The sequence below is a fragment of the Numida meleagris genome, chromosome 20 (genome assembly GCF_002078875.1).
Source record: "Numida meleagris isolate 19003 breed g44 Domestic line chromosome 20, NumMel1.0, whole genome shotgun sequence".
Lineage (NCBI taxonomy): Eukaryota > Metazoa > Chordata > Aves > Galliformes > Numididae > Numida > Numida meleagris.
This window is the reverse complement of record NC_034428.1, coordinates 2,804,000-2,827,401: the sequence shown is the minus strand read 5'-3', so window position 1 is coordinate 2,827,401 and position 23,402 is coordinate 2,804,000. Positions and strand designations below refer to the sequence as shown.

General features: G+C 56.0%; 1 protein-coding gene across 5 annotated transcripts in view; it reads left to right on the top strand.

Moving 5' to 3' along the window:
- The window catches only part of AGRN (agrin), a 64,191-nt gene extending 43,302 nt beyond the window's left edge, over positions 1 to 20,889 (top strand). For all 5 annotated transcript variants that reach the window (XM_021417422.1, XM_021417425.1, XM_021417424.1 and 2 more), the window contains 28 exons: positions 336 to 530; positions 1,050 to 1,250; positions 2,542 to 2,687; positions 2,816 to 2,921; positions 3,128 to 3,241; positions 4,253 to 4,417; positions 4,563 to 4,706; positions 4,884 to 5,008; positions 5,295 to 5,400; positions 5,522 to 5,905; positions 6,027 to 6,161; positions 6,894 to 7,021; positions 8,273 to 8,387; positions 8,644 to 8,763; positions 8,952 to 9,311; positions 10,160 to 10,352; positions 10,745 to 10,960; positions 11,077 to 11,306; positions 11,707 to 11,841; positions 11,964 to 12,060; positions 12,395 to 12,559; positions 12,780 to 12,891; positions 13,714 to 13,830; positions 13,981 to 14,170; positions 14,522 to 14,609; positions 17,257 to 17,481; positions 17,880 to 17,983; positions 18,518 to 20,889. In XM_021417422.1, the coding sequence (XP_021273097.1) occupies positions 336 to 530; positions 1,050 to 1,250; positions 2,542 to 2,687; positions 2,816 to 2,921; positions 3,128 to 3,241; positions 4,253 to 4,417; positions 4,563 to 4,706; positions 4,884 to 5,008; positions 5,295 to 5,400; positions 5,522 to 5,905; positions 6,027 to 6,161; positions 6,894 to 7,021; positions 8,273 to 8,387; positions 8,644 to 8,763; positions 8,952 to 9,311; positions 10,160 to 10,352; positions 10,745 to 10,960; positions 11,077 to 11,306; positions 11,707 to 11,841; positions 11,964 to 12,060; positions 12,395 to 12,559; positions 12,780 to 12,891; positions 13,714 to 13,830; positions 13,981 to 14,170; positions 14,522 to 14,609; positions 17,257 to 17,481; positions 17,880 to 17,983; positions 18,518 to 18,675 (4,574 nt within the window). In that variant the 3' untranslated portion in view covers positions 18,676 to 20,889. The remainder of the gene's footprint in view (positions 1 to 335; positions 531 to 1,049; positions 1,251 to 2,541; positions 2,688 to 2,815; positions 2,922 to 3,127; positions 3,242 to 4,252; positions 4,418 to 4,562; positions 4,707 to 4,883; positions 5,009 to 5,294; positions 5,401 to 5,521; positions 5,906 to 6,026; positions 6,162 to 6,893; positions 7,022 to 8,272; positions 8,388 to 8,643; positions 8,764 to 8,951; positions 9,312 to 10,159; positions 10,353 to 10,744; positions 10,961 to 11,076; positions 11,307 to 11,706; positions 11,842 to 11,963; positions 12,061 to 12,394; positions 12,560 to 12,779; positions 12,892 to 13,713; positions 13,831 to 13,980; positions 14,171 to 14,521; positions 14,610 to 17,256; positions 17,482 to 17,879; positions 17,984 to 18,517) is intronic.

Sequence of the window (23,402 nt, the reverse complement as noted above, 5' to 3'; positions counted from 1 at the left end):
GCGCTCCTCCTCCTGTGGCCAACACTGATTTATTGCTCCCCATAACGGCACTCAGCCTCATGCTCTCCGCATCCCATTTAGCTGTAACAGCTCGCAGCTCCGGTGACATTTCATCGCAATTACTCCTGGCCCTGATGGCTTTTACAAGCAGTTATTGCCTTGCAGTCTCTCTCCTCCCTCCTGCAGCCTCACCTCTGCTGGGGCTCCGGCCCTGAGTGGCTTAGCACAGGAGATGAGGTTGCAGCGGGGTTTGAATTCAGCTCCGGCGCTTCCCTCCAAAGCGACGCCCGCCCTGCTGATTCAACCCGCTGCTTTTTTGTTCCTCACCCCTGCAGATCGCTGCGGCAAGTGCCAGTTCGGGGCCATCTGCGAGGCAGAGACGGGGCGGTGCGTGTGCCCCACGGAGTGCGTGCCCTCCTCCCAGCCCGTCTGCGGCACAGATGGCAACACCTACGGCAGCGAGTGCGAGCTCCACGTCCGAGCGTGCACGCAGCAGACGAACATTTTGGTGGCTGCCCAAGGCGACTGCAGTGAGTCTGGCAAGGTCCCCTTCGTCCCTCTTCTTGCTCCTTTCAGTGGCGTTTTGAGGAGCGGATGCTCAGCATCCGCCTGCTCGCTCGGGGCCGTCCGAGGCTCCACGGGTGTTGGTGCACTGGGGGAGGCACTGGAGAAACCTGACGGTGGGGATTTGTGGGTGTCTGAGCCAAGCAAAGGAAGCGGGCTACCATCAAAATGGGAGGGGCTCCATCCCCGGGGGGGGGGGGTGATTCCTCCCTGCTTGTGTGTTCCCAGCACAGGAAACCATCTGTGCTGATTTCTCAATGAATTAAAAGCCTTGCCTCAGTTTTTTGTTTTTTTTTTCATTAGAACAAATGACACTTGAGCAAAAAAACAGCACGTTGAGCCCCATAAAACCAGTCCAGCGGGTCCGGTGTTCCAGGGCTGAGCGGTGCATGGGGATCCTCTGTACAACTGGGAGAAAAGAGTAATGGGGCGTGACTCCCAGGAGCCGGAATGAGAGTAAATGGAATTTCTTACTGTCCTTGCAGAGTCCTGCGGCAGCACGGTGTGCTCCTTTGGCAGCACGTGTGTGGGTGGGCAGTGCGTGTGTCCCCGCTGCGAGCAGCAGCCCCTGGCCCAGGTCTGTGGCACTGATGGCCTCACCTACGACAACCGCTGCGAGCTGCGAGCAGCCTCCTGCCAGCAGCAGAAGAGCATCGAGGTGGCCAGGATGGGGCCGTGCGAGGACGGTGGGTTGCTGCTCTCCCCTTGGCTGATGCTGCCTGGGCAGGGAGATGTATTGCTGTGTTAACTGCACGCCTTATGTCCGGCTTATTCTGGTGGAAGGGGGGGTAATTGAGGTGCCCAGGGGTTGCTCTGGGTGGGGGTGCTCCATGGGGATGCCTGGGTTGTTCTGTGCTGCTGCTCCCTGATGGTTCCCACTTGGCTCTGTCAGCAGGAACAGCATTGATGGGTCTGGGCAGCACCAGGCTGCTCTTCCTGAGCCCTTTCCAGAGTAGGATAGCATTGGGGAGGAGCTCATCTGTAGGATGCAGCATCCCCCACTGCTAGCCATGATCCCACTCTCCTCAATAGCATCTTTTATTCATCTCTGGGTACTTGGGTAAAGCAGCACAGCATCCCTCTGGGAGCAGGCTGGGACCTCTCAGCCTTGCCTTGCTGGTGGTCAGACACTGACAGCCTCCTGAGCTCCCCTCTCTGTGGGGGGAAGCCATGGGTTAATGCAGGCTGAGAGCACAGACCTCCCCCGAACCTCGCTGCTGTGATGCTGCCGTTCCTCAGCTCACTGCACCAGGAAGGACGTCGGTGCATGGCAGAGCTCGGGGATAGGGCAAGGCAGAACGTGGTGTTTGATCACAGCCCTCCTTTGGGAATTTCAGGTTGATGTCCCTCTGGGAAAAGATCTTAAATAATTCTCTGTGTAATGCCAACTCCCAGCCTTTGATCATTCAATAAAAAGGGGCAGGTTTTCCTCTTTTGCTTTTCTTCCCCCCCCCCCCTTTTTTTTTCCTTTTAATTAAAGAAGCCTTTGAAATCAGCGACATCTCTATTCTTGCTGCTGGAGCTCTGGGCACCTTATGGAGAGGCAGCCAGGCAGAGCACAGTGTTTATAGGTTGGGCAGGAAGGCCTCTGGCCAGCTCCTAAGACATCCTCGTGCTGTTTGCGTTGCTTAACTTACCATAGTGGTGGGAAAACTTGCTTTCTGCAAGGGAGAGGATCTTCTCTGAGGCACAGGCAGGAACATCCTAACATATGGGCAACCTGACCTGGTGCCTGGTCTGGTGGTTGACAACCCTGCCCACAGCAGGGCTGTGGAACTGGATGATCTTTAAGGTCTCTTCCAACCCACGCCATTCTATGATTCTATGATACGCTGGCCCAGGTTTCTGGAGGTATTCATGCTGGAGATAGTCAGAAGCTGCCTGGACACGCTCCCGTGCAAGGCGGCCCTGCTCGAGCCCTCTGCTTTCCCCTGGCTCTACCACGAGCCCCTCTCACCATGCTTCTTCTCCACCCAGAATGTGGCTCAGGGGGCTCAGGCTCTGGCGATGGGAGCGAGTGCGAGCAGGACCGGTGCCGGCACTACGGGGGCTGGTGGGATGAGGACGCGGAGGACGACCGCTGTGTGTGTGACTTCACCTGCCAGGCAGTGCCACGCAGCCCGGTAAGCACATTAAGCATTCTTGTGCTGCTGTCCTTGCTCCTTTCAGCCTGGTGGCCTTGCCACGTGCTTCCTGGGGCATCCCATGGGCAGGGAACCTGCTCTGAGAGCTCCCCTCGCTGTCCTGGCAGGTCTGTGGCTCTGATGATGTGACCTACGCCAACGAGTGCGAGCTGAAGAAGACGAGGTGTGAAAAACGCCAGGACCTCTATGTTACCAGCCAAGGAGCCTGCCGGGGTGAGCGAGTCCCTGCAGCACGTGCCATCCCCATCCTGGTGCCCAGACGTTCCCGTTTCACGCCTGGCCAAAGCTAGGGCCTCGCTCCATCACCTACCTACCCCAGCATCTCTGCAAGGACCGCGTGGTTTTGAGAAACGCTACTCAATCTCCGTGTTGGCCACAATGCCCCAAGGTAAACCGTGCCTCTCTGCCTTGCTCCACAGCCCTCACCACGACCCCACCGCCTCTCCCAGTTGTGCATTGCAGCCAGACCATCTACGGGTGCTGCCCGGACAACATGACCCTGGCGCTCGGAGTGGGCGCAGCCGGGTGTCCAAGTGAGTGATGGCTGTGTCCCAGCTGGGGGGGGTTCAGCTGGAGGGGTGCTTGGGGTCCCACCACGGGGAGAGAAAGGAAGGTGGAATGTTGTCCCGATTCCTCAGCTAGCTAGCTGGTTTCATTAATATTTATTAAATAATTGTCAGAGTCAGTACTTCAGCAGAAGGCACATTCTGAAAGGCATTAGCGCGCTGTTAACAGCTGAGGCTGTGACTGCCTGTTAGGGAAACCCATCACCCCATGGAGACATGGCTCACGCCATGCTTGGGCCTGGCTAATGCCTGTGTGATGAGGATGTAGTGCTGCTTAATGTACCGTATAATTTAAAAAGCAGCAGCATTCAGTAGGTGTCTCTTCCTGGAGCTGGCCGAGATGGCAGGAGTGGGTCAGGGGGACACTAGGGAGGAGGTGGAGCATCTTGCTTCAGCATCACCCTGATGGTGGTGGGTCAAAGTGATGTTCCATGGATCATCCATCCATGCAAACAGCTTCTTCCTCACTGTGGAATCCAGTGTCCCACTGGTTTCTGCCCCGTGCATGCTGGCAACGAGCATACACCAGAAGATGATCCCCACTTGAAGCCCTGGAGCAGATTTCTCTCTTGCTGCCTGCCCTGGACACACCATCTCCCTTCCTCTGGCTGCTCCCAAGGTCTCCCTTGCTCTCCAGCTCTGTCCCACATCCCCTTTCTGCTGCTCCCCGGGGGCTAAGGGAGCATTTCACCATCTATCTTTGGATCACTTCCCTCCATCAACTTCCTAATTAATGAATTAATAATCAGCTCTTAATAGCTTCCTCCCCCTTTGATGTCAGTGAGAGAGGAGCTCTAGACGAGAGCAGAGCAAGCAGGTTAATCCCTGGAGTTCAGTCCTGCCTTGTAGCTGGAGGAGGTTGTGGGCACGGTGGTGATGGGTTGATGGTTGGACTCGATGATCTTAGAGGTCATTTCCAACCGTTATGATTCATCCTCCTTGGCCAGAACTCACTCTGTGCTCCCTCTTGGCTCGCAGGCACCTGCCAGTGCAACCCCTATGGCTCCTACGGAGGAGCCTGTGACCCTGCCACGGGGCAGTGCTCCTGCAAGCCAGGCGTGGGGGGGCTCAAGTGCGACCGCTGCGAGCCCGGCTTCTGGAACTTCCGTGGCATCGTCACCGACAGCAAGAGCGGCTGCACGCGTGAGTGCTGGCTACTGTGCCATTTACAGCTAGGATCCTTAATGCTGCTCCTCTTGTGAGCCAAATTCGGTGGCTGTTTCTGCAAAATTGGGGTTGCGCACAGCTGCACCAACGCGATGGTTTCTTTTTCTCCCACCTTGCTCAGCCTGCAACTGTGACCCGGTGGGCTCAGTGCGTGACGACTGCGAGCAGATGACTGGGCTCTGCTCCTGCAAGACTGGTATTACTGGCATGAAGTGCAACCAGTGTCCCAATGGCAGCAAGATGGGCATGGCTGGCTGTGAAAAAGGTGAGGGAGAGGTGTGTGGGACACAGAAATGCTGCCCTAGCAAGTCCCTGGGAGAGCTGAGACCCCTGGGAGGAGCGGGGGGTTTGGATTCAACACAGGCTCTTGGGTTTTATTATTTTATTTTTTATGCTTGGCATGTGTTTTGTTCATCTCTTCCCCCTTCTCTCCCTACCCTAGACCCATCAGCTCCAAAATCCTGTGAAGAAATGAGCTGCGAGTTCGGGGCCTCGTGTGTGGAGGTCAATGGCTTTGCCCACTGCGAGTGTCCGTCCCCACTCTGCTCGGAGGCCAACATGACCAAGGTTTGGGGGGTCCCTGGGGGCTAAGCTGGGCTGTGGGCATAGGGACATGTGGCCAGCCTGGTCCTGCCAGGCATGGGACTGGAGTTCAGCTCCTGCCCACCAGGTCACTGTCCTCAGTGCGTGGGGCAGGAATGTGCTAGCCATGGGTGTCCCCAACACAGGGCATTGTGCATCATTGATGCCTCTGAGCTGCTCTGTTCCTGTTGGTTTGAGAACAGGTTTATTTTACCTGAGGCTTTGTTGGAGGACATATACAACTCACACCTTGCACCATTTCTTCTCCCAGGTGTGTGGCTCTGATGGTGTCACCTATGGGGACCAGTGCCAGCTGAAGACCATTGCGTGCCGGCAGGGACAGCTCATCACAGTGAAGCACATGGGTCAATGCCACGGTGAGTGCCTCCTGCAGCTCCTCATGCCCTGCCTGTGGCTTACACTGTGCTTCCCAGAGCCATGGGCAGCCTTTCCCAGACCAGCCCCTTCTAAACTTCCCTCTCTTTCTGCTCCTTGTAGAGTCCATCACTCACATGAGCCACACAGTGCCGCCCACCCCTCTGCCCACCTTGCCCTTGGACAAGCTCATCCTACCCCCACCACTGCAGCTGACCACCCGGGCTCCAGAGCCCACCGAGCTGGCCACCACTTCCCTGCTGATGGAAGCCAGCCCCACTTCAAGAGTTCACCCTACAACAAGGCGTGTCACGACAACCCGACCCGCCACCACACCATGGATGACCCATGGGGTGCTGAAGACCACTGTCCGCCCGCTCTCCACCTCTCCGGTGGTCCTGGCCACCACTCAGCCTGCCTATGCTGAGTCAGGCAGTGCAGAAGGCAGTGGGGACCAGGAGATGAGCATCAGCGGGGACCAGGAATCCAGCGGGGCAGGCTCTGCTGGTGAGCATCGCTTCTGGGCCTTGGCAGGTCACCCGGGGTCTAAAAGAAAGAGGTGAGGCTGTGTTCCAGCCTCACGGTCTCACAGGAGTGAGGTCCTACCTCTGTTAATGCTTCCCTGCAGGAGAAGAGGAGGTGGAGGAAAGCCAGGTAACCCCAACTCCAGCCATCGAGAGGGCAACGTGCTACAACACCCCACTTGGGTGCTGCTCTGATGGCAAGACTGCGGCTGCTGATGCGGAAGGAAGCAACTGTCCGGGTGAGTCTTGTCTGTTTTGGTGGCCAGGAGATGGACAGAGCCCTTGCAGGGCACGGAGCAGGGCAAGTGTTGGCAGTGAGCCTTGCTTTGGTCCCAGCCTGGGCCTGGGCTCTCAGTGGATCATCCCCTTTTTGCTCTGGACACCACATTCCCCTTGTAACACACGAATATAAGTTATAGACTCTCCACGTGGTTACCCACAGCAGGGATCTCCGTAGCTCCCAAAGCTTTCCTGGAAGGGAACCACACCTTGGGTTCCCTTTGCAGTTTTGCCAGGCTGACCCCAGCCTACTCACGGTGTCTTTACTCAGCTCTCCCAGCACAGGTCTTCTCCTTGCCCACAGCCACGCGTGGCCCTGCTGTGCCCTTGTTGCATGCCCATGTCTGATCCAACCTTGTTGACTGTGTGCTGCTCTGGCTAACGTCTTTCTCTTGTTACTCAGCCGGTGCAGGGGGGCTGCTCTCCGGGCCGGAGCTCAGAGGAAACCGTATGGTAAAAGCTGCCATCTTCAGCCTGGTCTTTGCCATCTGCTCCAGCACCCTCTGATACTAATCCTCCATGGCGCTCTCCCAGACCCATCCAGACTAACCCCAACACTGGCACTACCCGCACACTGCCATCACCCTTTCCCCCCAGGGACTCGAACGCTCCTCACGGGTCAGCCAGCTGCCTGCCCCCCATCCGTGTGAGCCAACTAAAGCGGTTTGTCTTGTCTGCCCTCCCTCCCGTAGCTACCAAAGTCTTCCAAGGAGTCCTCATCTTGGAAGAGGTGGAAGGCCAGGAGCTGTTCTACACACCTGAGATGGCTGACCCCAAGTCAGAGCTCTTCGGGGAGACGGCCAGGAGCATCGAGAGTGTGGTGAGAAAAGCCCATCGGCAAAAACGTGTCCCAACTCCCTTTGCTCCTTCAGTTCAGCTATGCAGCTTTTGTAAAATCCAGACTCCCACGTTTAAAGAGAAGCCCCCCGTGTTGCCAGCTCTTGGAGCAGGTGGGCTTTCGTAGTAATGTGTACGTACAGGCGTGCCAAGGAAGTACTGGTGGGGTAAAAGCACTGTAACGTAGCCTGCAGTGTGGCACAGCAAATACAAAGCATCTTTGCAAGGAGATTAGCATATTTAGAGCTGCTTCCAAGCTGCACTTAGAAGCTGGCAAGCCCACAGTACAGTCATATAAGCAGATGTGTGCCTGGCATATGGACCGTATGGTTCATTCAGTTCTGTCTCACAAAAGCAATATTTCCCAATACAATAGTGGCTTTTAGCTGAGGATCCAAACCCGCACACAGAAGGCTTCATTCACTGCTTCATCTGTTCTCCCCTCTGAGGATACAGGAGACTTGACCTGGTTCTGCTCTCCCAGGGATGGGGGAAATGACAGCAGGGCACAGGCACTGGCCCATAGGACATCACGTACCTGATGTGCTCTCCTTTGCCCCTCTGAGACCACTGTGCCCAAATTTATGGGGGTGACTGTGCCATGGGTCTGGTTTTAAATGTTTTCTTCTGTCTTTGCTTTGGAAGTGGTGGCCTCCAGCTGTGGTGGTGCTGGGCGGGCTGTTAGCAGGGTGATAAAGCCCTGACTGAGTCTAAGTGGTTGGACTATGACTGTCTCCTTCGTGTGACTTCAGACAAATCCTGCAGTGTCTGAGGGGCAGGTTTTAAAAGGCATTCATGTGCTTAGAGATGCAGAATGGTGCCTTATGGGATTTTCCGAAGTGCATAAGCAGGTTTATCCAGATTTAGAAGAGATCAGTAAGACTTAGATGCCACACAATAGCAAATCCTTATATGAACTGCAAAGTTTCTGGTCTGCATACATCTCCTCCATGGAGATCTCTTCTGCACTTTCCCCGTGCTGCCTTGGTCCTGTTCTAACCTTTGAATTCAGACCATAACAAATAGGGACCTTCCCAAATCATCCCCACCCAAAAGACCACTGCTCTCTGCACGTGTCAGAGGGATTTCTTCCAGAGGTTTTGATGCAAACCTCACTGGGATGAAACCAAGGAGGCTCGCTGAGACCCAAGATCTTTTGCTGAAGGAACCTAACCCCTCGATCTCCCCATTAATTGGTTTGTTTGCCTTTCCTCCTCCACCTCCATTCCATTAGCTGGATGAGCTTTTCCGAAATTCCGACGTTAAGAATGATTTCAAGAGCATCCGTGTCCGAGACCTGGGGCAGAGCAGCGCTGTCCGTGTCATTGTGGAGTCCCACTTTGACCCAGGTAGGAGCTGTCCTGGTGCTGTGAAACCAGCACGCCCATGAACAAACCTTGTAAGAATTTGTCAGGGATATTATGCCCTTTGTCCGGCAAAATCGAGAGATGCTGGGAGGAGCTGCAAGCTGAGCTGGTGCCTGCAGGGCTTGAAGCATTCTTCTGGGGCAGGGAATGATTCAGATGCATCAAAGGGAATTTTGTGAGGGGAAAACTGCTTGGTGGGGTTGCGTTTCACACTTGTCTTTCTCCTGGCTGTGATCAGCCACTTCCTACACGGCAGCTGACGTCCAGGCGGCCCTGCTGAAGCAGATCAGAGCCTCCAAGAGGAAGACTATCCTGGTGAAGAAGCCCCAACAGGAGCACGTCAAATTCATGGACTTTGGTGAGCACTCTGTCTGTCCTCGGCCAATCCCCTGTCCCTTGGGTTAGGCACCTGGGTTAGGGGAGGGCTCTCACGCTTTGGTGCACGCTGCAGTCTCGCTGAGCCTCCCTCCAAAACCCAAGTTCCTTTCCTCTTTGCAAAGAGACCTGCAAATCACCAACCTCACCCCGCTCATTGCTGCCTTCCAGACTGGATCCCCAGGATCTTCACCACCACCGTCACCACCACCACGGCCACCACCATGGCACCTGCCACCACGCGGCGGCACACCACGGCCTCCGCTGCCACCACGGCCCACGTCCTGCGCCAGGACACCGCGGGCCACCCCAGCGCCAAGCTGGCAGCACCTGCGAGCACCAGGAGACCTACATCCCCCCTGCCTACCACCGCCCGGCGCAAGCCCACGCGCCAGCCCCCCAGCGCCACCAAGAAGCCCCCGCGACCCTGCGACTCCCACCCTTGCCTGCACGGTGGCACCTGCGAGGACGACGGGAAAGAGTTCACCTGCAGCTGCCCAGCGGGCAAAGGAGGGGCTGTCTGTGAGAAACGTAGGTGGCATCTGGTTTGGCTTAGGGTGGTGGAGCTCACGGCCGTTGGATGGCTGGGGACAAGGGAGTTAGGACCTTTTAAAGGTCCCTTCCAACTCAAATGATTCTGTGATTCTGTGAAAACTGGGGACAGCAAAGTCATGGGAAGGGCATCTCTTGGGGCTTTTGGTTCCAAACTCATGTTCCAACCAAGGATGCTGAGAGGATACACGTGGGAAAGTGCTGCTCTCCAGTTGCCCATTCTGTTGCATGCTCTCCCCAAGCTTTGTGATGTGCACTGAGTGGGGATGGGGAGCAAACCCAGCCCCATACTGAATGCTGGTGCTGCAAAGGTCAGTGTTACCGCTGTACCCTGGCCAGGAGCAGGCTGTGCAAGCACTGTAACTAGTCAGAGGCAAAGCTGCAGGGGAAAAAGGTGCCAGGAGCAATTTCTTGCTGGCTGTGCTACATCAGTGCCCTGGTGCATGGGGATTGTGAGCTTCTGCTTTTGTATCTCATGGCATTGCCTGCGGCTCCTGAAGTTACTGCGTGCAGAGAGACTGGTGCTGTCCTCTGGCACATTTGGGATGCGTGCGCTGATGATTCAGGCGCTATTCCCCAGTGCTCAGAGCTGCTTAGCAAACAGCCACATGCACACCATGCTCACCCAGAGCTGCTGTGACGCGCTGTGAGCTCCCACTGGCGATCTGTTGTCATGGCAGAGCTCTTGGGTGGCTCCGAGTGCTAATTCCTAGAAAGCTGCATCCCTAAAGCTCTGAGCTGAAGCTCTCGAGGCTGCCTCTGGATGTGGGTGCTGAATCCTGTTCCTTTTAACGGGGCTTGCCCTTCTCCCTCCCTGCCTCTTGCAGCCATCAGGTACTTCATCCCCAGCTTCGGCGGCAAGTCCTACCTGGCCTTCAAGATGATGAAGGCGTACCACACCGTGCGCATCGCCATGGAGTTCAGGGCCACGGAGCTCAGCGGGCTGCTGCTCTACAACGGGCAGAACCGTGGCAAGGACTTCATCTCCCTGGCGCTGGTGGGCGGCTTCGTGGAGCTCAGGTGGGTGCCCTCGGTGCAGGGTTCCAGATGAGGGAGTGGTAGCAGCAAATGGAGAAGAGGGGGAGCAGGTTTTGCCGCGCATTTCCCTGTGGCACTTTTCAGCACGATTAATTCGTGTCGCTCAGTTTGAATTTTAAAAAGCTAGGAGGTGTGGGAGGTTGACTTTTTTTCTGAGCTCTTTTTTTGGCGCTGTTCTCGCACTGTGAAAAGAAACGTAGGGGGAACAGAGGGGGAGAAAACCCCCAGAAACCTGCGGTGAAATTATTTTTACATTTCCAAAAAGGCACGGATTCAAGTTCCCAGCTTCTGCCTGGGGCGCAGCTGCCCTTACGGTGCAGGCACCCTCGCTGCGAGGTGGCATGGCCGTCAGCCCTCCCCATCCTCTGCTCCAGGTTTAACACGGGCTCCGGCACGGGCGTCATCACCAGCAAGGTGCGCGTGGAGCCTGGCAAGTGGCACCAGCTGGTGGTGAACCGCAACCGCCGCAGCGGCATGCTGGCTGTGGATGGGGAGCCCCACGTCAGTGGGGAGAGCCCCACGGGCACTGACGGGCTCAACCTTGACACCGACCTCTTTGTTGGAGGAGCTCCCGAGGACCAAATGGCCACGTGAGTAGCGGCGCTGCGCGGTGCCGTGGCATCCCGATGGAGCATCCTTTAATCCAAGCGGGTGGAAGGTGCTGGTATTTTTCTCCCCCCGCCCACCGTGTCCTTTGTCCCTTCAGAGTGGCGGAGCGTACTGCAGCTACGGCTGGCCTGAAAGGCTGCATCCGCCTCCTGGATGTGAACAACCAGATGTACGACCTGCGGGAGAAAGGCAGCGACGTGCTGTACGGCAGCGGGGTGGGCGAGTGCGGCAACGACCCCTGCCACCCCAACCCCTGCCACCATGGAGGCATCTGCCACGTCAAGGAGGCGGAGATGTTCCACTGCGAGTGTCTCCACTCCTACACCGGTACGGGGCAGGGCATTGCTGGGGCTCATGGTCCTGAGGGGTCCAAAAGCCTTTGGGGTGGCAAAGGGGAAGATGCAGCGGGGAGGCTTGGCAGCGCCTCCAAGAAGTGTAGGATGAAGCCATGCCTGTTGGAGACAGAGTCAATTTCAGACCTTTCCATACATGCATGAGACAAGGGACAGGATCTGCGCAAAAAAAATTCCACTTGTATTTTAGGGCAGAGCAACATGTGGGCATCACCTCCCCTTTTGGGCCATGTGAACCCAACCTGAGGTGGGACAGAAGGGGCGTCAGGGGACCTGCCGTCCTCTGCCCACCCCAGAACAGGGTTGTCTCTGGCCAAACCGTGCCTGCTGGCTGTTAGGGATGCTGATGTGACCAGCTCGCTCTTCTGCTGCAGGTCCGACGTGTGCTGATGAGAGGAACCCGTGCGACCCAACACCATGCCACATCTCTGCCACCTGCCTGGTGCTGCCGGAGGGAGGTGCCATGTGTGCCTGTCCCATGGGACGGGAAGGAGAGTTCTGTGAGCGAGGTGTGTTGGGGCTGGGGAGGGATGGAGCTGCAGATGTCCCCAGCTTGCATGACTTGGAGCCCCTGCCTGCTGCTGAAGCTGCTCCGCCTCCTCTTCCTCACCATTCCCTCGTTTGTGCCCAGTGACGGAGCAGGACCACACCATGCCCTTCCTCCCAGAGTTCAATGGCTTTTCCTACCTGGAGCTGAACGGGCTGCAGACCTTCGTTCCTGACCTGCAGTAAGTCCTCAGGAGCGTGTTGCCAATGGCAAAACCTTGGAGATTTTATCTAGAGGGACTGGGATTGCTGGAATCCCTGTTGCCAGGCTGCGGCAGTGATCTGCCAAGGTGCCTGGTGCTGCAGTGGGCTGGGTGAGCGCTGCAGGCTGGCATCCTGAAAGTGGCATATGTCTCTTCTGCATGGCAGTTCTGCCTGTGGGGTCAATGAGTGGCATCCCTAAGAGATTTGTGGGACCAGGCAGGCGGATGTCTCCAGGGCCCTTTGCACAGGGGTGGAGGAAGAGAGTATGTGGGCAGCTGGTTTGGAGGGTATCTGTCATCCTTCTCTCCTCAGGGACAAAATGTCCATGGAAGTGGTGTTCTTGGCCAAGAGTCCCAGCGGCATGATCTTCTACAATGGGCAGAAGACAGACGGCAAAGGAGACTTTGTGTCTCTGGCTTTGCACGATGGCTACCTGGAGTATCGATACGACCTGGGCAAAGGGGCAGCTGTGCTCAGGTAGGGCTGGAAGCAGGGTGGTGGTGACCACAGGGATGGTAGTGGCTTCCATTGCCCAGTGCTGGCTGGAGCTCCATCCCCAAGGTGGCTGCAGGGGAGGTCCCATGCTGGCAGCAATGACTCCTGTTGGCTGTGATCGGGGCCTGTCCCATGGGCTGTATTCGCAGGGGCTCATTGCAGGGCTCTCACCGTATGTCTTCTCCTCCCTTCCCACCACCAGGAGCAAAGAGCCAGTTCCCCTCAACACCTGGATAAGCGTTTTGTTGGAGAGGAATGGGCGCAAAGGGGTAATGAGGATCAACAATGGCGAGAGGGTGATGGGAGAGTCACCGGTACGTTGACAGGCCAGAGAGAGCTGCCCAGAGTTCTCTGGGCTTCCAACCCTGCTCCTCACCTGTGTGAAATGAGCTGAGATCCCATACCCATGGGCTTTCATTCCCGGAGGTGCATGGAGGGTGGAGGAGGAGTGGGCGAGACCTGGGAGCTGAGGATGCTGTGGGAGAGCCGCTGCACACTCCTTGCTCTTGCAACCCTGCATGTTGTGATGTTACCCACTGATCTCCCCTTTCTCTCTCTCTTTCTCTCTCTCCCTCTGATTTGCACTTGTATTTTTCCCTTCCCTGCTGTCTGGATCCCAGAAATCCCGTAAGGTACAGATAAGTATGACCCACCACACCTCCATCTCATCTGCCATTGGCACGTTGTTCTTCTGTTTCCATCCAGATCTCAGTGTCTCACCTGCTCCCCTTCCCATCTGACCAAGCAGCTTTAGGATCTCTGTAGATTAGAGACACTCGTTTCCTCTTCATTAATTTCCAGCCAGTTGTTGCATTTTTGTTTCGGAAGCATTACGATTAATCTGGTCATGTTTCTCGTGTTAACTCCACACAGCATTAGCTAGTGACTCATATAACTGCATCCTGGTCCCACTGCCATGGCCCAGGTCTCCACATCATTTGAGTTAGAGGAGAACCTCCTTTATATCATTGAAATGGCTGATAGAATCATGGAGTGGCTTGGGTTGGAAGAGGCCTTAAAGATCATCTAGTTCCAACCTCGCTGCCATGGGCGAGGATGCCACCTGCTAGATCAGGTTTGCTGTAGAGGATCTGCAGCACCTGAATGAATCTCCTCCCATCTCCCCTCCTCCCCAGGTGCCTCACACCTTCCTGAACCTGAAGGAGCCATTCTACGTGGGGGGTGCCCCCGATTTCAGCAAGCTGGCTCGAGCTGCAGCCATCTCCACCAGCTTCGATGGAGCCGTGCAGAGGGTGAGCCCGGTGCCAGAGGTGCCATCTCCCATGAAGACATCCCCAGCGCATGGGTCCCTGTGCACAAGGACGTGTCGTGGGGACACGTGGGGCTCAGGGCTCGTAGTGATGGGGTACCAAGGCTGACTCTTGTCCTTCCCCCCCTTCCAGATCTCTGTCAAGGGGGTGCCCGTGCTGAAGGAGCAGCACATCCGCAGCGCCGTCGAAATCTCCCCCTTCCGTGCCCACCCCTGCACCCAGAAGCCCAACCCCTGCCAGAATGGAGGCACCTGCAGCCCCCGGCTGGAGAGCTACGAGTGTGCCTGCCACAGGGGCTTCTCTGGGGCTCACTGTGAGAAAGGTGAGGCTGTCATAGCAGGGACCCCCACCCGCTGCATCTTCTTGTGCTGGGGAGGCAGGGGGTGTTGGCTGGTTAGCAGCGTCCTGCAGCTGGGAAGTCAGGAGCATCACCAAGCCCAGGTTCTTCCCTGACTTTAGCCAAGAAACCACGGAAGTTGCAGATTTCGTGTCAGCTGGCTGCAAAACTGGAAGCTGGCCCAGGCTCACTGCCTGTAAAGTCAGAGCTCAGGGCTGCCATGCTGCCATCCTTGTGCCTTTGTGAATGCCTTGGATAAAGGAGGATCGTCCTGATCCCCAAGGACAGAGAGGCTGTGCTGCGTTGCCTGACAGCTCTTCTCTTTCTCACCTTCAGTTATCATTGAGAAGGCAGCTGGAGATGCAGAGGCCATTGCATTTGATGGTAGGACGTACATGGAGTACCACAATGCCGTGACAAAGAGGTAACTTGGCTGCGGAGCCGAGCCATGATCAAAACAAGGAGCTGGGGAGCTAGGGCCAAAGAAGCCTAAAACCAGAGTCCAGAGAGGGGCCGTGAACCTTCACTTCCAGCCCATACCTCAAAAACTGCCTTGTTGATGGAGGGGTTCCCCACAATGTCAACGCCTGGCCAATGTCAGGTCTGGGTGCCGGGGTGGGGTGATGCTGGTGTTATGCTCCATCCTTCTCCCCATTGCACCCTCTGGTCCCGCTTGCACTAAATTCCTGCCTGAGGAGAGTGTCTGCGTTCTGTTTGTTGTCTGTCTCTCTGTCTGTCCGTCTCTTCTCAGTGTCGTTGTTTCTTTGTTTTCAAGCCACCTGAGCAATGAGATCCCCGCGTAAGTACAGCCCTCCCTGCAGCCCAAGTGTGGGGCAGGATGGGGACAGGCATGGGGACACTCACCTGGGGCTGCCACGGGTGGGCACTCCCAGCCCACAGCAAGGAGGGCATGGCTCTGGTGATCGCCAGGGCTGCTGTTTGGCTTTGCTGCAGGCAGATGTTGTCCCAGGGGCTCGCTGCAACTTAGCTTTAGTTCAAAGGGATGAGCGCAGAGCAGGGAAGGTCCCAGGACGAGCCTCTTCCATCAGCAGCTAAGTATTAAATATGGAAATAAAATAAGTGGATGAGCAGCACTGATGAACCACGTCCCCGCAGATGAGCAGAAAGCTGCAGCCTTCGTGTCTTGCCTCTCCCAGCACCTGCGAGGGGAAGGTCACCCTCCCCAGCCACCTCCCCACCTGAGCCAGCCCGCACCCATTTTGACTGTGCATGCCCCATCCTGCAAAGGGAGCTTAGCACTTCTCCCCAAATCCCTCAGCTGGGATTTGGCAGCGGCGCTCGCCAGGGCTCAAGGGCTCGTTGGGTTGCCCATAAAAAGTCACTTCTTCCTGTGGACAGATATCGGGTGTGCCTCGGGCAGGACCGGCACTCCAGTTGCTTCTTTGGGCTCTGCTGGCCGTGACATGCCCGTACATTTTGTTTTGAACATACCTTGTGATACGTACATATCTCTGGAGCTGGAGCCCCTAACGTGCCCAGCAGTGCCAGCAAGACAGCTGTACTCCTGGGTTTCCCCTTCTCCGTGCACGCCCAAGTGCCCCGAGGCTGACTCACAGCAGCCTTATGTGACCGTGCGGCTCCCATTCCCCATCCCAGAGGCCGGCAGGTGGCTGGCCATGAAGTGCTCCTTGCATGGGGCCGTGGACCAAAAGATCCCTTCCCCACAATGTCCCGTTCCCTACAGTGCCCCACTATCCCATCCTAGGTGCCTGGCTGCACGCCCACCCCAACATTTTAGCATGAGGGATCAGCAGGAACACGAGCAGTCCCAACGCGGGAGAGCATCGCCGTGCGGGGACGGGGCTCTGGGACACCCCAGCTAAGCAGCAACGTGCACACTTGTCTTGTTGGCTTGAGGAAGCTCAGCTCAAGGGCCGCTGAGGCTGGGCAGGGTGGGAGGGCAGGGTCTCCTCCGCTGCCTCGTGCTTATCGCATGCTCCCCTTTCTTCCCGCATCTAAGTCCCGATGTGCTGGACTACCCCGCCGAGCCCAGGTGAGTCATGCCAGGCTTCCAGCTCTCGTGCCTTGTGCTCTGCTCTTGCTGCCTCTGCGTGTCCACGTCTCCCTGCTCCTTCTGTGTGCCATATTCTGGGCTTTTTATTTGTAAGGGATACGGCTCTGCAGGTGGTGAGGGCAAACACATGAAGGAAGCTCCAGCAGATGAGCAGCAGCTCTGTCCCTTGCTCCTAGGGGCCTTTTTTGCAATGGGAGAAAGGGAGACTGAGCTACAGGCTGGATATTAGGAAAAACTTCTCCCAAAGAGTGGTGAGGCATGGGCACAGGCTGCCCAGGGACGTGGGGGAGTCCTTGTCCATGGACATGTTGAGAACCATGGAGATGTGGCACTGAGAGACATGGTCAGTGGGCACGTTGGGGATGTGCTGGGGCTGGAGTTGGGGATCTTAGAGGTCTTTTCCAACTTCAATGATTCTGTGGTTCTACTCTGAGAACACAATGGGCTTCTTGCCCTTGTCTGGCCCTCCGAGTGTGGTGTCCCTTGGAAACAAAAAGCTGTCTGTGTTGTCCTGTCTGTGTGCACGTGTCTTGGAGCATCCCAGGAGGGTGGATGGTGGATGGTGACTCTGTATGAGCAAAGATGGAAAAGACAGTGTGGGGAAAACGCTGTCCTTCCAGCATTCCTCCCTTGGAAAGATGCTGTGTCTGGGATAGAGGGGGTTTTGCTGCCTCTGTGGGCAGTCTCCATCCCTTCAAGTACCTACTGGGCTTTCGTCAAACAAGAGTGGCATGCCACAGCTTACAGGGCTCGATGTGTCTGAGCCACGTGCTCCACAGAGGGCAGAAGAAACGGGCAGCAGCTCCAGGATGCATCCTGGCAGGTTCAAGTTGGGGATGTTCAGGAAAAATCTCCATGCACAGGAGAACTGGGTGGCCCCTGGGCTCTGCATTCTTGGTGCTTCCAAGTTCAGGTTCCAGAGCCCAGCTGACCTGATCTATCTCTGGTGATGGCCTTGCTGGGCACAGGAGCTGGGTTGGGGACCTGCTGCTTTCACAGCCGTGTTTTAACACTGCTCTGTGCTCTCCCAACACAGCGAGAAGGCTTTGCAATCCAACCACTTTGAGCTGAGCATCAAAACAGAAGCCACCCAGGGCCTGATCCTGTGGAGCGGGAAGGGGCTGGAGCGATCCGACTACATTGCCCTCGCCATCGTGGATGGCTTCGTACAGATGACGTATGACCTGGGCTCCAAGCCAGTCGTCCTGCGGTCCACGGTCCCCATCAACACCAACCACTGGACCCACATCAAAGCGTACAGGTGGGAATGGGGCAAGAGTGGGGTTGGGGTGGGTTACACTGGGACGGGCAAGCGGTGAAATGGGGTCAAGAGCAAGGCCCTGTGGTCCCCAAGGGTCGCTCCCGTCCTTGGATAAGAATAGAGGAGAGGCATGTGGGCAATGGGGTGCGTGCTGCGACACGCCTGTCCTCCGTTCCAGGAAATGCCAAAGGGAAAGGCTAAAGGAAAGGTTCGTGCCTTTTAGTTGGGCCAGCGGAGGGTTTGACATTCTGCTGTCCCCGCGTTTGGGCGGCGAGGGAGTGGTGAGCGCAGCATGGCTGGCGTGCCGCGGATTGCTGCCCGCGGTCAGCTGGGGGCAGCCCTGGGTGTCTCCTCCAAGGGAGTTAATTCTGTCCCTTCTTCCATCCCTGACGGAGCAGGGTACAGAGAGAAGGCTCCCTGCAGGTCGGCAATGAAGCCCCCATCACTGGCTCCTCGCCTCTGGGTGCCACGCAGCTGGACACGGACGGGGCCCTGTGGCTGGGTAAGGGCTTGGTCAGGGTGAACATGCCATGCACCCGTGGCTGGGGGTCTGCAATGCCTTTGCCTCCAAGTGGCTTGGACAAGTTTGGCCTCCCAGAAGCATCTCTTCCTGCTCTATGCCCGTAGCTTCAGGTCTAACTCATCTTACAAAGACTTCATATCCCCAAAAAACGTCATCTTGCCTCTGAGAAGACATAGAATCACAGATTGGCTTAGGTTGGAAGGGATCTTAAAGACCATCAAGTTCCAACCGCATGCCATGGAGAGGGTTGCTACCCACCAGGTCAGGCTGCCCAGGGCCCCATCCAACCAGGCCTTGAATGCCTCCAAGGATGGGGCACCCACAACTTCTTCGGACAACCTGTTCCACTGCCTCTGTACTCTCTGAGTAAATTTATTCCTAACGTCTAACCTAACAAGAAGTAAATTCTGGCCAGGAAAGAGGTTTCTGAGTAAGGCCCGCGTGCGCGATGCTGGCGGGCAGGATGCTGGAGCACAGCACATTGTCCTTTGACGTCCCCGCTCTCTCTTGCAGGGGGAATGGAGCGGCTCAGCGTGGCTCACAAGCTGCCCAAGGCCTACAGCACCGGCTTTATTGGCTGTATAAGGGACGTGATTGTCGACCGCCAAGAACTGCACCTGGTGGAGGACGCTTTAAACAACCCCACGATATTACACTGCTCAGCCAAATAGACCCCCAGGGACCCTTCCTTCTCCTTCCCTTCCTCCTGCCTATTGCTGTAATTATTTTCTATTTTTGTAAACTTATTGCTTTTTATATTTTGGGGGGAGGGGGGAAAGGGAGGGGAGGAACCACCATTTCTGTTGGGTTATTTGTTCGGTTGCGGTATATCCAGGTCAGTCAGACTCTAATCGAGCAGCAGCAACAAAGAACAAACCTTGAACCAAGTCTCCAAGAAGTGACAGAAGAACTTCCCCATTGCACCCGTATTGTAAATCTCACTTCATACTTGAAGCTTCTTTTGGGGTTTGTTTATTTTCCCCTCCTTACTTGTGTTCTTGGGTTGTCGTTCACACCATGGGGGGATAAAGGATGCTGGTGCTGGCAAGCCCTGTGGCCTTTGTGGGTTCACCACTCGCCTATCTCAGGCCCCTGTGTTCACCCCGTCTCCCTCCTCCCCCCTTCCTCTCACTATAATTTATGTGTGTAAGGATCTCAAGTGCTTTTCTCCTTTATGCTCTGTTAAATCAGGGATGCCATGCACTGGAAGAGAGACCAAGGTCTGCTCTGAGCAGGCAGAAAAGCATTGCTCTTTGGTTGTCTTATGCCTGTTTGCTGGACTGAGAGGGGCTTGGGGGGGGTGTGGGGAAGTGTCAGTTTCTCTGTTGGCTGTCCTCCTCCTCCTCCTCCTCCTCTTGGACACATGCAGAAGCAGCTGTGAAACCTCATTTCCATGCTTTGTGTTGACCCAGACTTGTCCTCACCACCTGCTTGCCCTGGCTGCTCTTCCGAGAGCTTCTGTGCCCCCAAACCGTGCACCACTGACAACTTGCAACGCGTCCTCAGGAGCTGGGGGTGCCCTCCTTCCAGCACCAGCTGCGAGGGCATGGGATTGGGTGAAGAAACCTCTTGGACCTGTCCTTCCCTGACCCACGTCCATTTTCCAGCCTCCTGGCACGACCTGCCCTCTTGCCTACCATGAGGACGGTTGCAGCGCATCTCTGTAAGCTGCTGTTAGAACCCGTGCGCTGGCAAACGCTCACTGTTTCACCTTTGTCTTCAAGCTTTTGCAACACCCGGTGCAATGCAGGGGCTTCCACGTGCCACGATCAGAGCTCCTCCAGGTGCCACCAGCGATGGCTCCAGCAGGAACAGGAGTGGGCCAGGAGCCACGTGTCCGGATGGGAGAGCTGGGGAGGGGGTTTTTCAAGTGTTGTCTTTACTGTCTTTGAAGTGTTGTCTTCCTCCATTCAAGTCTTGAAAGCAAAGTGCCAGCTGCACAGCCGCTGTGTGTGTGTGTGTGTGTGTGTGTGTGTGGATGTGTGCAAACACTGGGTCTCCCCCAAGCAAAAACAAAGGGATTGCAGCTATGAGCGCCGTGACTCAGGTTCTTTCTCCATGGGAAGAGCTCCCTGCTGCCACATGGCATCGGCCACCACTGGGCCACCGAATTCCCCTAAAATAAACCCAGTGGTTACATATTTCAGGGAAGATCGTGAGAAGTGGAGGCCCCAGTGCATGTGTGCGTGGCAATTGCATGTGTTGAGTGGCTGCTGTATATAATAACATGTGGGTCCTGGGGGGCATGCGGTGACGGCTGCGTTGGGGCACGGGCTTCCAGTTGGACAACGTGGCCGCCCCACTGAGACCGATGTTGGGGAGGGGGAAGCGTGCCAGCTCCAGGGGGAGAGGGCACCGTGGAGGAAGCTGCTCAGTTTCCAGAATGCCACTGAAATGAAGCCAGGATCACTGCAAAAAAAAAAAAAGAAAAAAGAAAAAAAAAAAGAAAAGAAAAGAAAAAGAGAAAAAAAAATGCAACAAGAACTCTGTCTGCTTTTGCTGGGGCTTGGAAATGCCTTAAAACAGGACGCCGTGTCCTCGGTGTCGAGCCTAGGTCAGATTCTGCAGTGCTCCCTGGGGGCCGTGCACTTAAACCTCGGCTTTATTTTTAATAGCGTTTATAACATGTGTGTACAGCAACAAGAAGAAAATGACATTGAGGTTTGGGTTTTCTTTCCTTTTTTTTTTTTTTTTTTTTTTTTTTTTTTTTAAATAATGTCCACGTGGCTTCATTTATAGGGTAAATTAATGACCGTTGTGAACTGCTGTATGAATTCTGAAGGGCAATGCACAGTAGAGGAGCAGCATGATATAACCATTACTAACTTGTGTCTTTCGTCAATCACCATGAAATAAAGTTTGAAAACGATTAAGTATGTTTTTAAGGGGCCTGTTGCTTTTCTATTCTTTCTGGTGCTGCGTGCCTCACTTGTACATTTGTTTCCTGGGTGGAATCCAACCAAGCTCTCCTATAGTGGCTCCTGTGGGTATCTACTGCGTCTTCCTATGGATGCCAACCTCATACTTGCAGCAGGAAGACTTGGTGTCTTTGCTTCCCCTCTGCTCAGGGCAATCCATTTCTTTTCCTTCCTTGCCATCACCTCCTCTTGGGCAGCAGTTTCAGCAGCAGCTTTGCATCCATCCCATTGGCACCATGTCAGCGTGACCTACGCGATGCCCCGTGCCCTGCGTCTCACCTGGGGCAGCAGTTCCTCTTCTCCAAAGTGGGAGCCATGGAAGGTCAGGATGCAGCTGGAGACATTCCAGAGCCTGAGTTCCTGCTCTGAATGGGCCTTCCTACCAAAGCCTTCCACGCGGAGCTGTTCTGCAAGAGAAGGCGACGGGATGGGAACAATTCTGCTCAGCCAAGAGCTCATCTGAGTGGTGCGAAGCGAGAACGTCGCGTTGTGCTGTTTAGGAGGCAGCTAATTCAGCAGGCCCTTCTGACACCCAGCGATGATGGAGCGGTGTCTGCACCAGCTCAGCGGGAGCCGGCTCAGCGCTGGATAACGAGACGCCGCGGCCTCACAATGGGAAACAATGGGGCCACTGTTGGAGCAGCCACAGGGCTTGCACAACGGGCAACTGGGGCCATGTTTTGCTCAAGATCAGCCTCTCGGTGCCGCGTCTTCTTGACAATGACCTTATTATGCTACAACAGGCATGGGCTTGCAAAGTCAGTACCTCTTTCACGGGCTTTCTGCCAGCTCGCTGCGAAGCAGGAGGAGAAAAAGCTGTCGTTGTCTTGGCCAGAATGAAAGGCCGAGCTCCGACAGCTGGATGTGCTGATTTTCTGTTCTGGTTTTTGTTGTTGTTGTTGTTGTTGTTGTTTTAACTACATGCTGGAAAAACCCTTTGTGAGTGGAAAGAGGAAGGAAAGAAGGGGAAGAGCTGCATTGGGGGCACGCTTGGGCATGCAGCAGGCATGACTCAGGGGAAGGGTTTGGCCGTGCTTCTGGCAGCCCCCAGCCAGCACACCCAGCCTGCATTGGGAGCTAGGGGACTTGGGTGCCACCGTGCCCAGCCAATGTGCACTTGGGGTTAGGAGGGATGACTCTGAGCAGCACTGGGTGCTCTTCCAGTTGACTGTCATGGTTGGAAAGGGATTTTAGAGCTGTCCTCAGTGCAATCATGGGAGGCACCTTTGTTCCCAGGACAAACCCAGAGATGCTCCCTGAAGAATCGGTGCCCTAACCCCGAGATCAGCCCGGGCACTGCATGATCTTTAAGGTCCCTTCTGTAGAATCATAGAATCACAGGATTGTTGGGATGGAAGGGACCTTACAGCCCACCCCGTCCCAACCCCTGCCGTGGTCTGGGTGCCCCCCCACCACACCACACTGTCCAGGGCCCCATCCAGCCTGGGCTTGGGCACTTCCAGGGATGGGGCACCCACGCTGCTCTGGGCAACCTGAGCCACGCTGTGATTCTATGACACGAGGCTCCAGAGAGCTTTCTCCTGCCCACTCCAGCAGCGCCCGCATTTTGGCAGAACCTCCGCTCTGTTCTCCTTCTCTTGCTCATCCCGCAGCCTCCAGAACTGCAAGGCAGATCCCAAACCTTGCTGCAGGGAGCAGAGCCAGCATGAAAACCTCCGACTGAGACAGAGCAGGGGATGGAGCAGTGGGGTCACAGCCATCTCGCACACACAGAAGCCACAGTGTGGTCCCTCACAGTGCGGTCTCAGTGCTGTGACAGCTGCCAGACCCTGGGCGAAGCGGGGGGGATGAGGAAGGAGAGCACAGGGCACATTGTTACCGGGATTGCTGCTTGTCCCCCGTGGCACACAGCGCATCTGTGTGACCCCGCTGAGCCACGAGCTGCTGCTCCGCCGGCCGCCGGGTATTCCCCAAATAGACACGGAATTCGCTGAGTCTTATTATAGTTCTAAAAGTGCTATTTTGGCCACTGTGAGCGGGCTGGCTGGGGGGGCAAAGAGGGGGGGGGAAGGGGCTGGATCCTGTTTTTTTTTCCCTGCTGGACAGCTGGCTTTGTTTCCTCACCCTGCATTCATGGGAGGTGCCAGATTCAGGGCATTCGTTGCTGTCTTTTGTGAGAAGCGACGCCTGTTTGACACGAGCTCCTCAAAGACCCTGAACTGATGGCAAAACGTGCACAACCCTACGGCACACCCGGCATGACCCAGCCAAAAATTCGGACATCACCCTGCGTGCATCACTACAGACACGGGGTGGACGGGGTGGACAGGGGGAACCCACCCCCTGAGCTGGGGGAGAACAGCGCAGCGCTGGAGCTCAGCGCCCAGTGGCGTTAAGTTTTGCCGGCGACTCTCCATCTTGATGAATTCAGCCCCAAATTAGCGCGCAGCTGAGATTGCTGCCTGGGAAGGCTTAGGGGAAAGGGGGCGTGGTCAACGGAGGGGGCGTGGCTAACTACT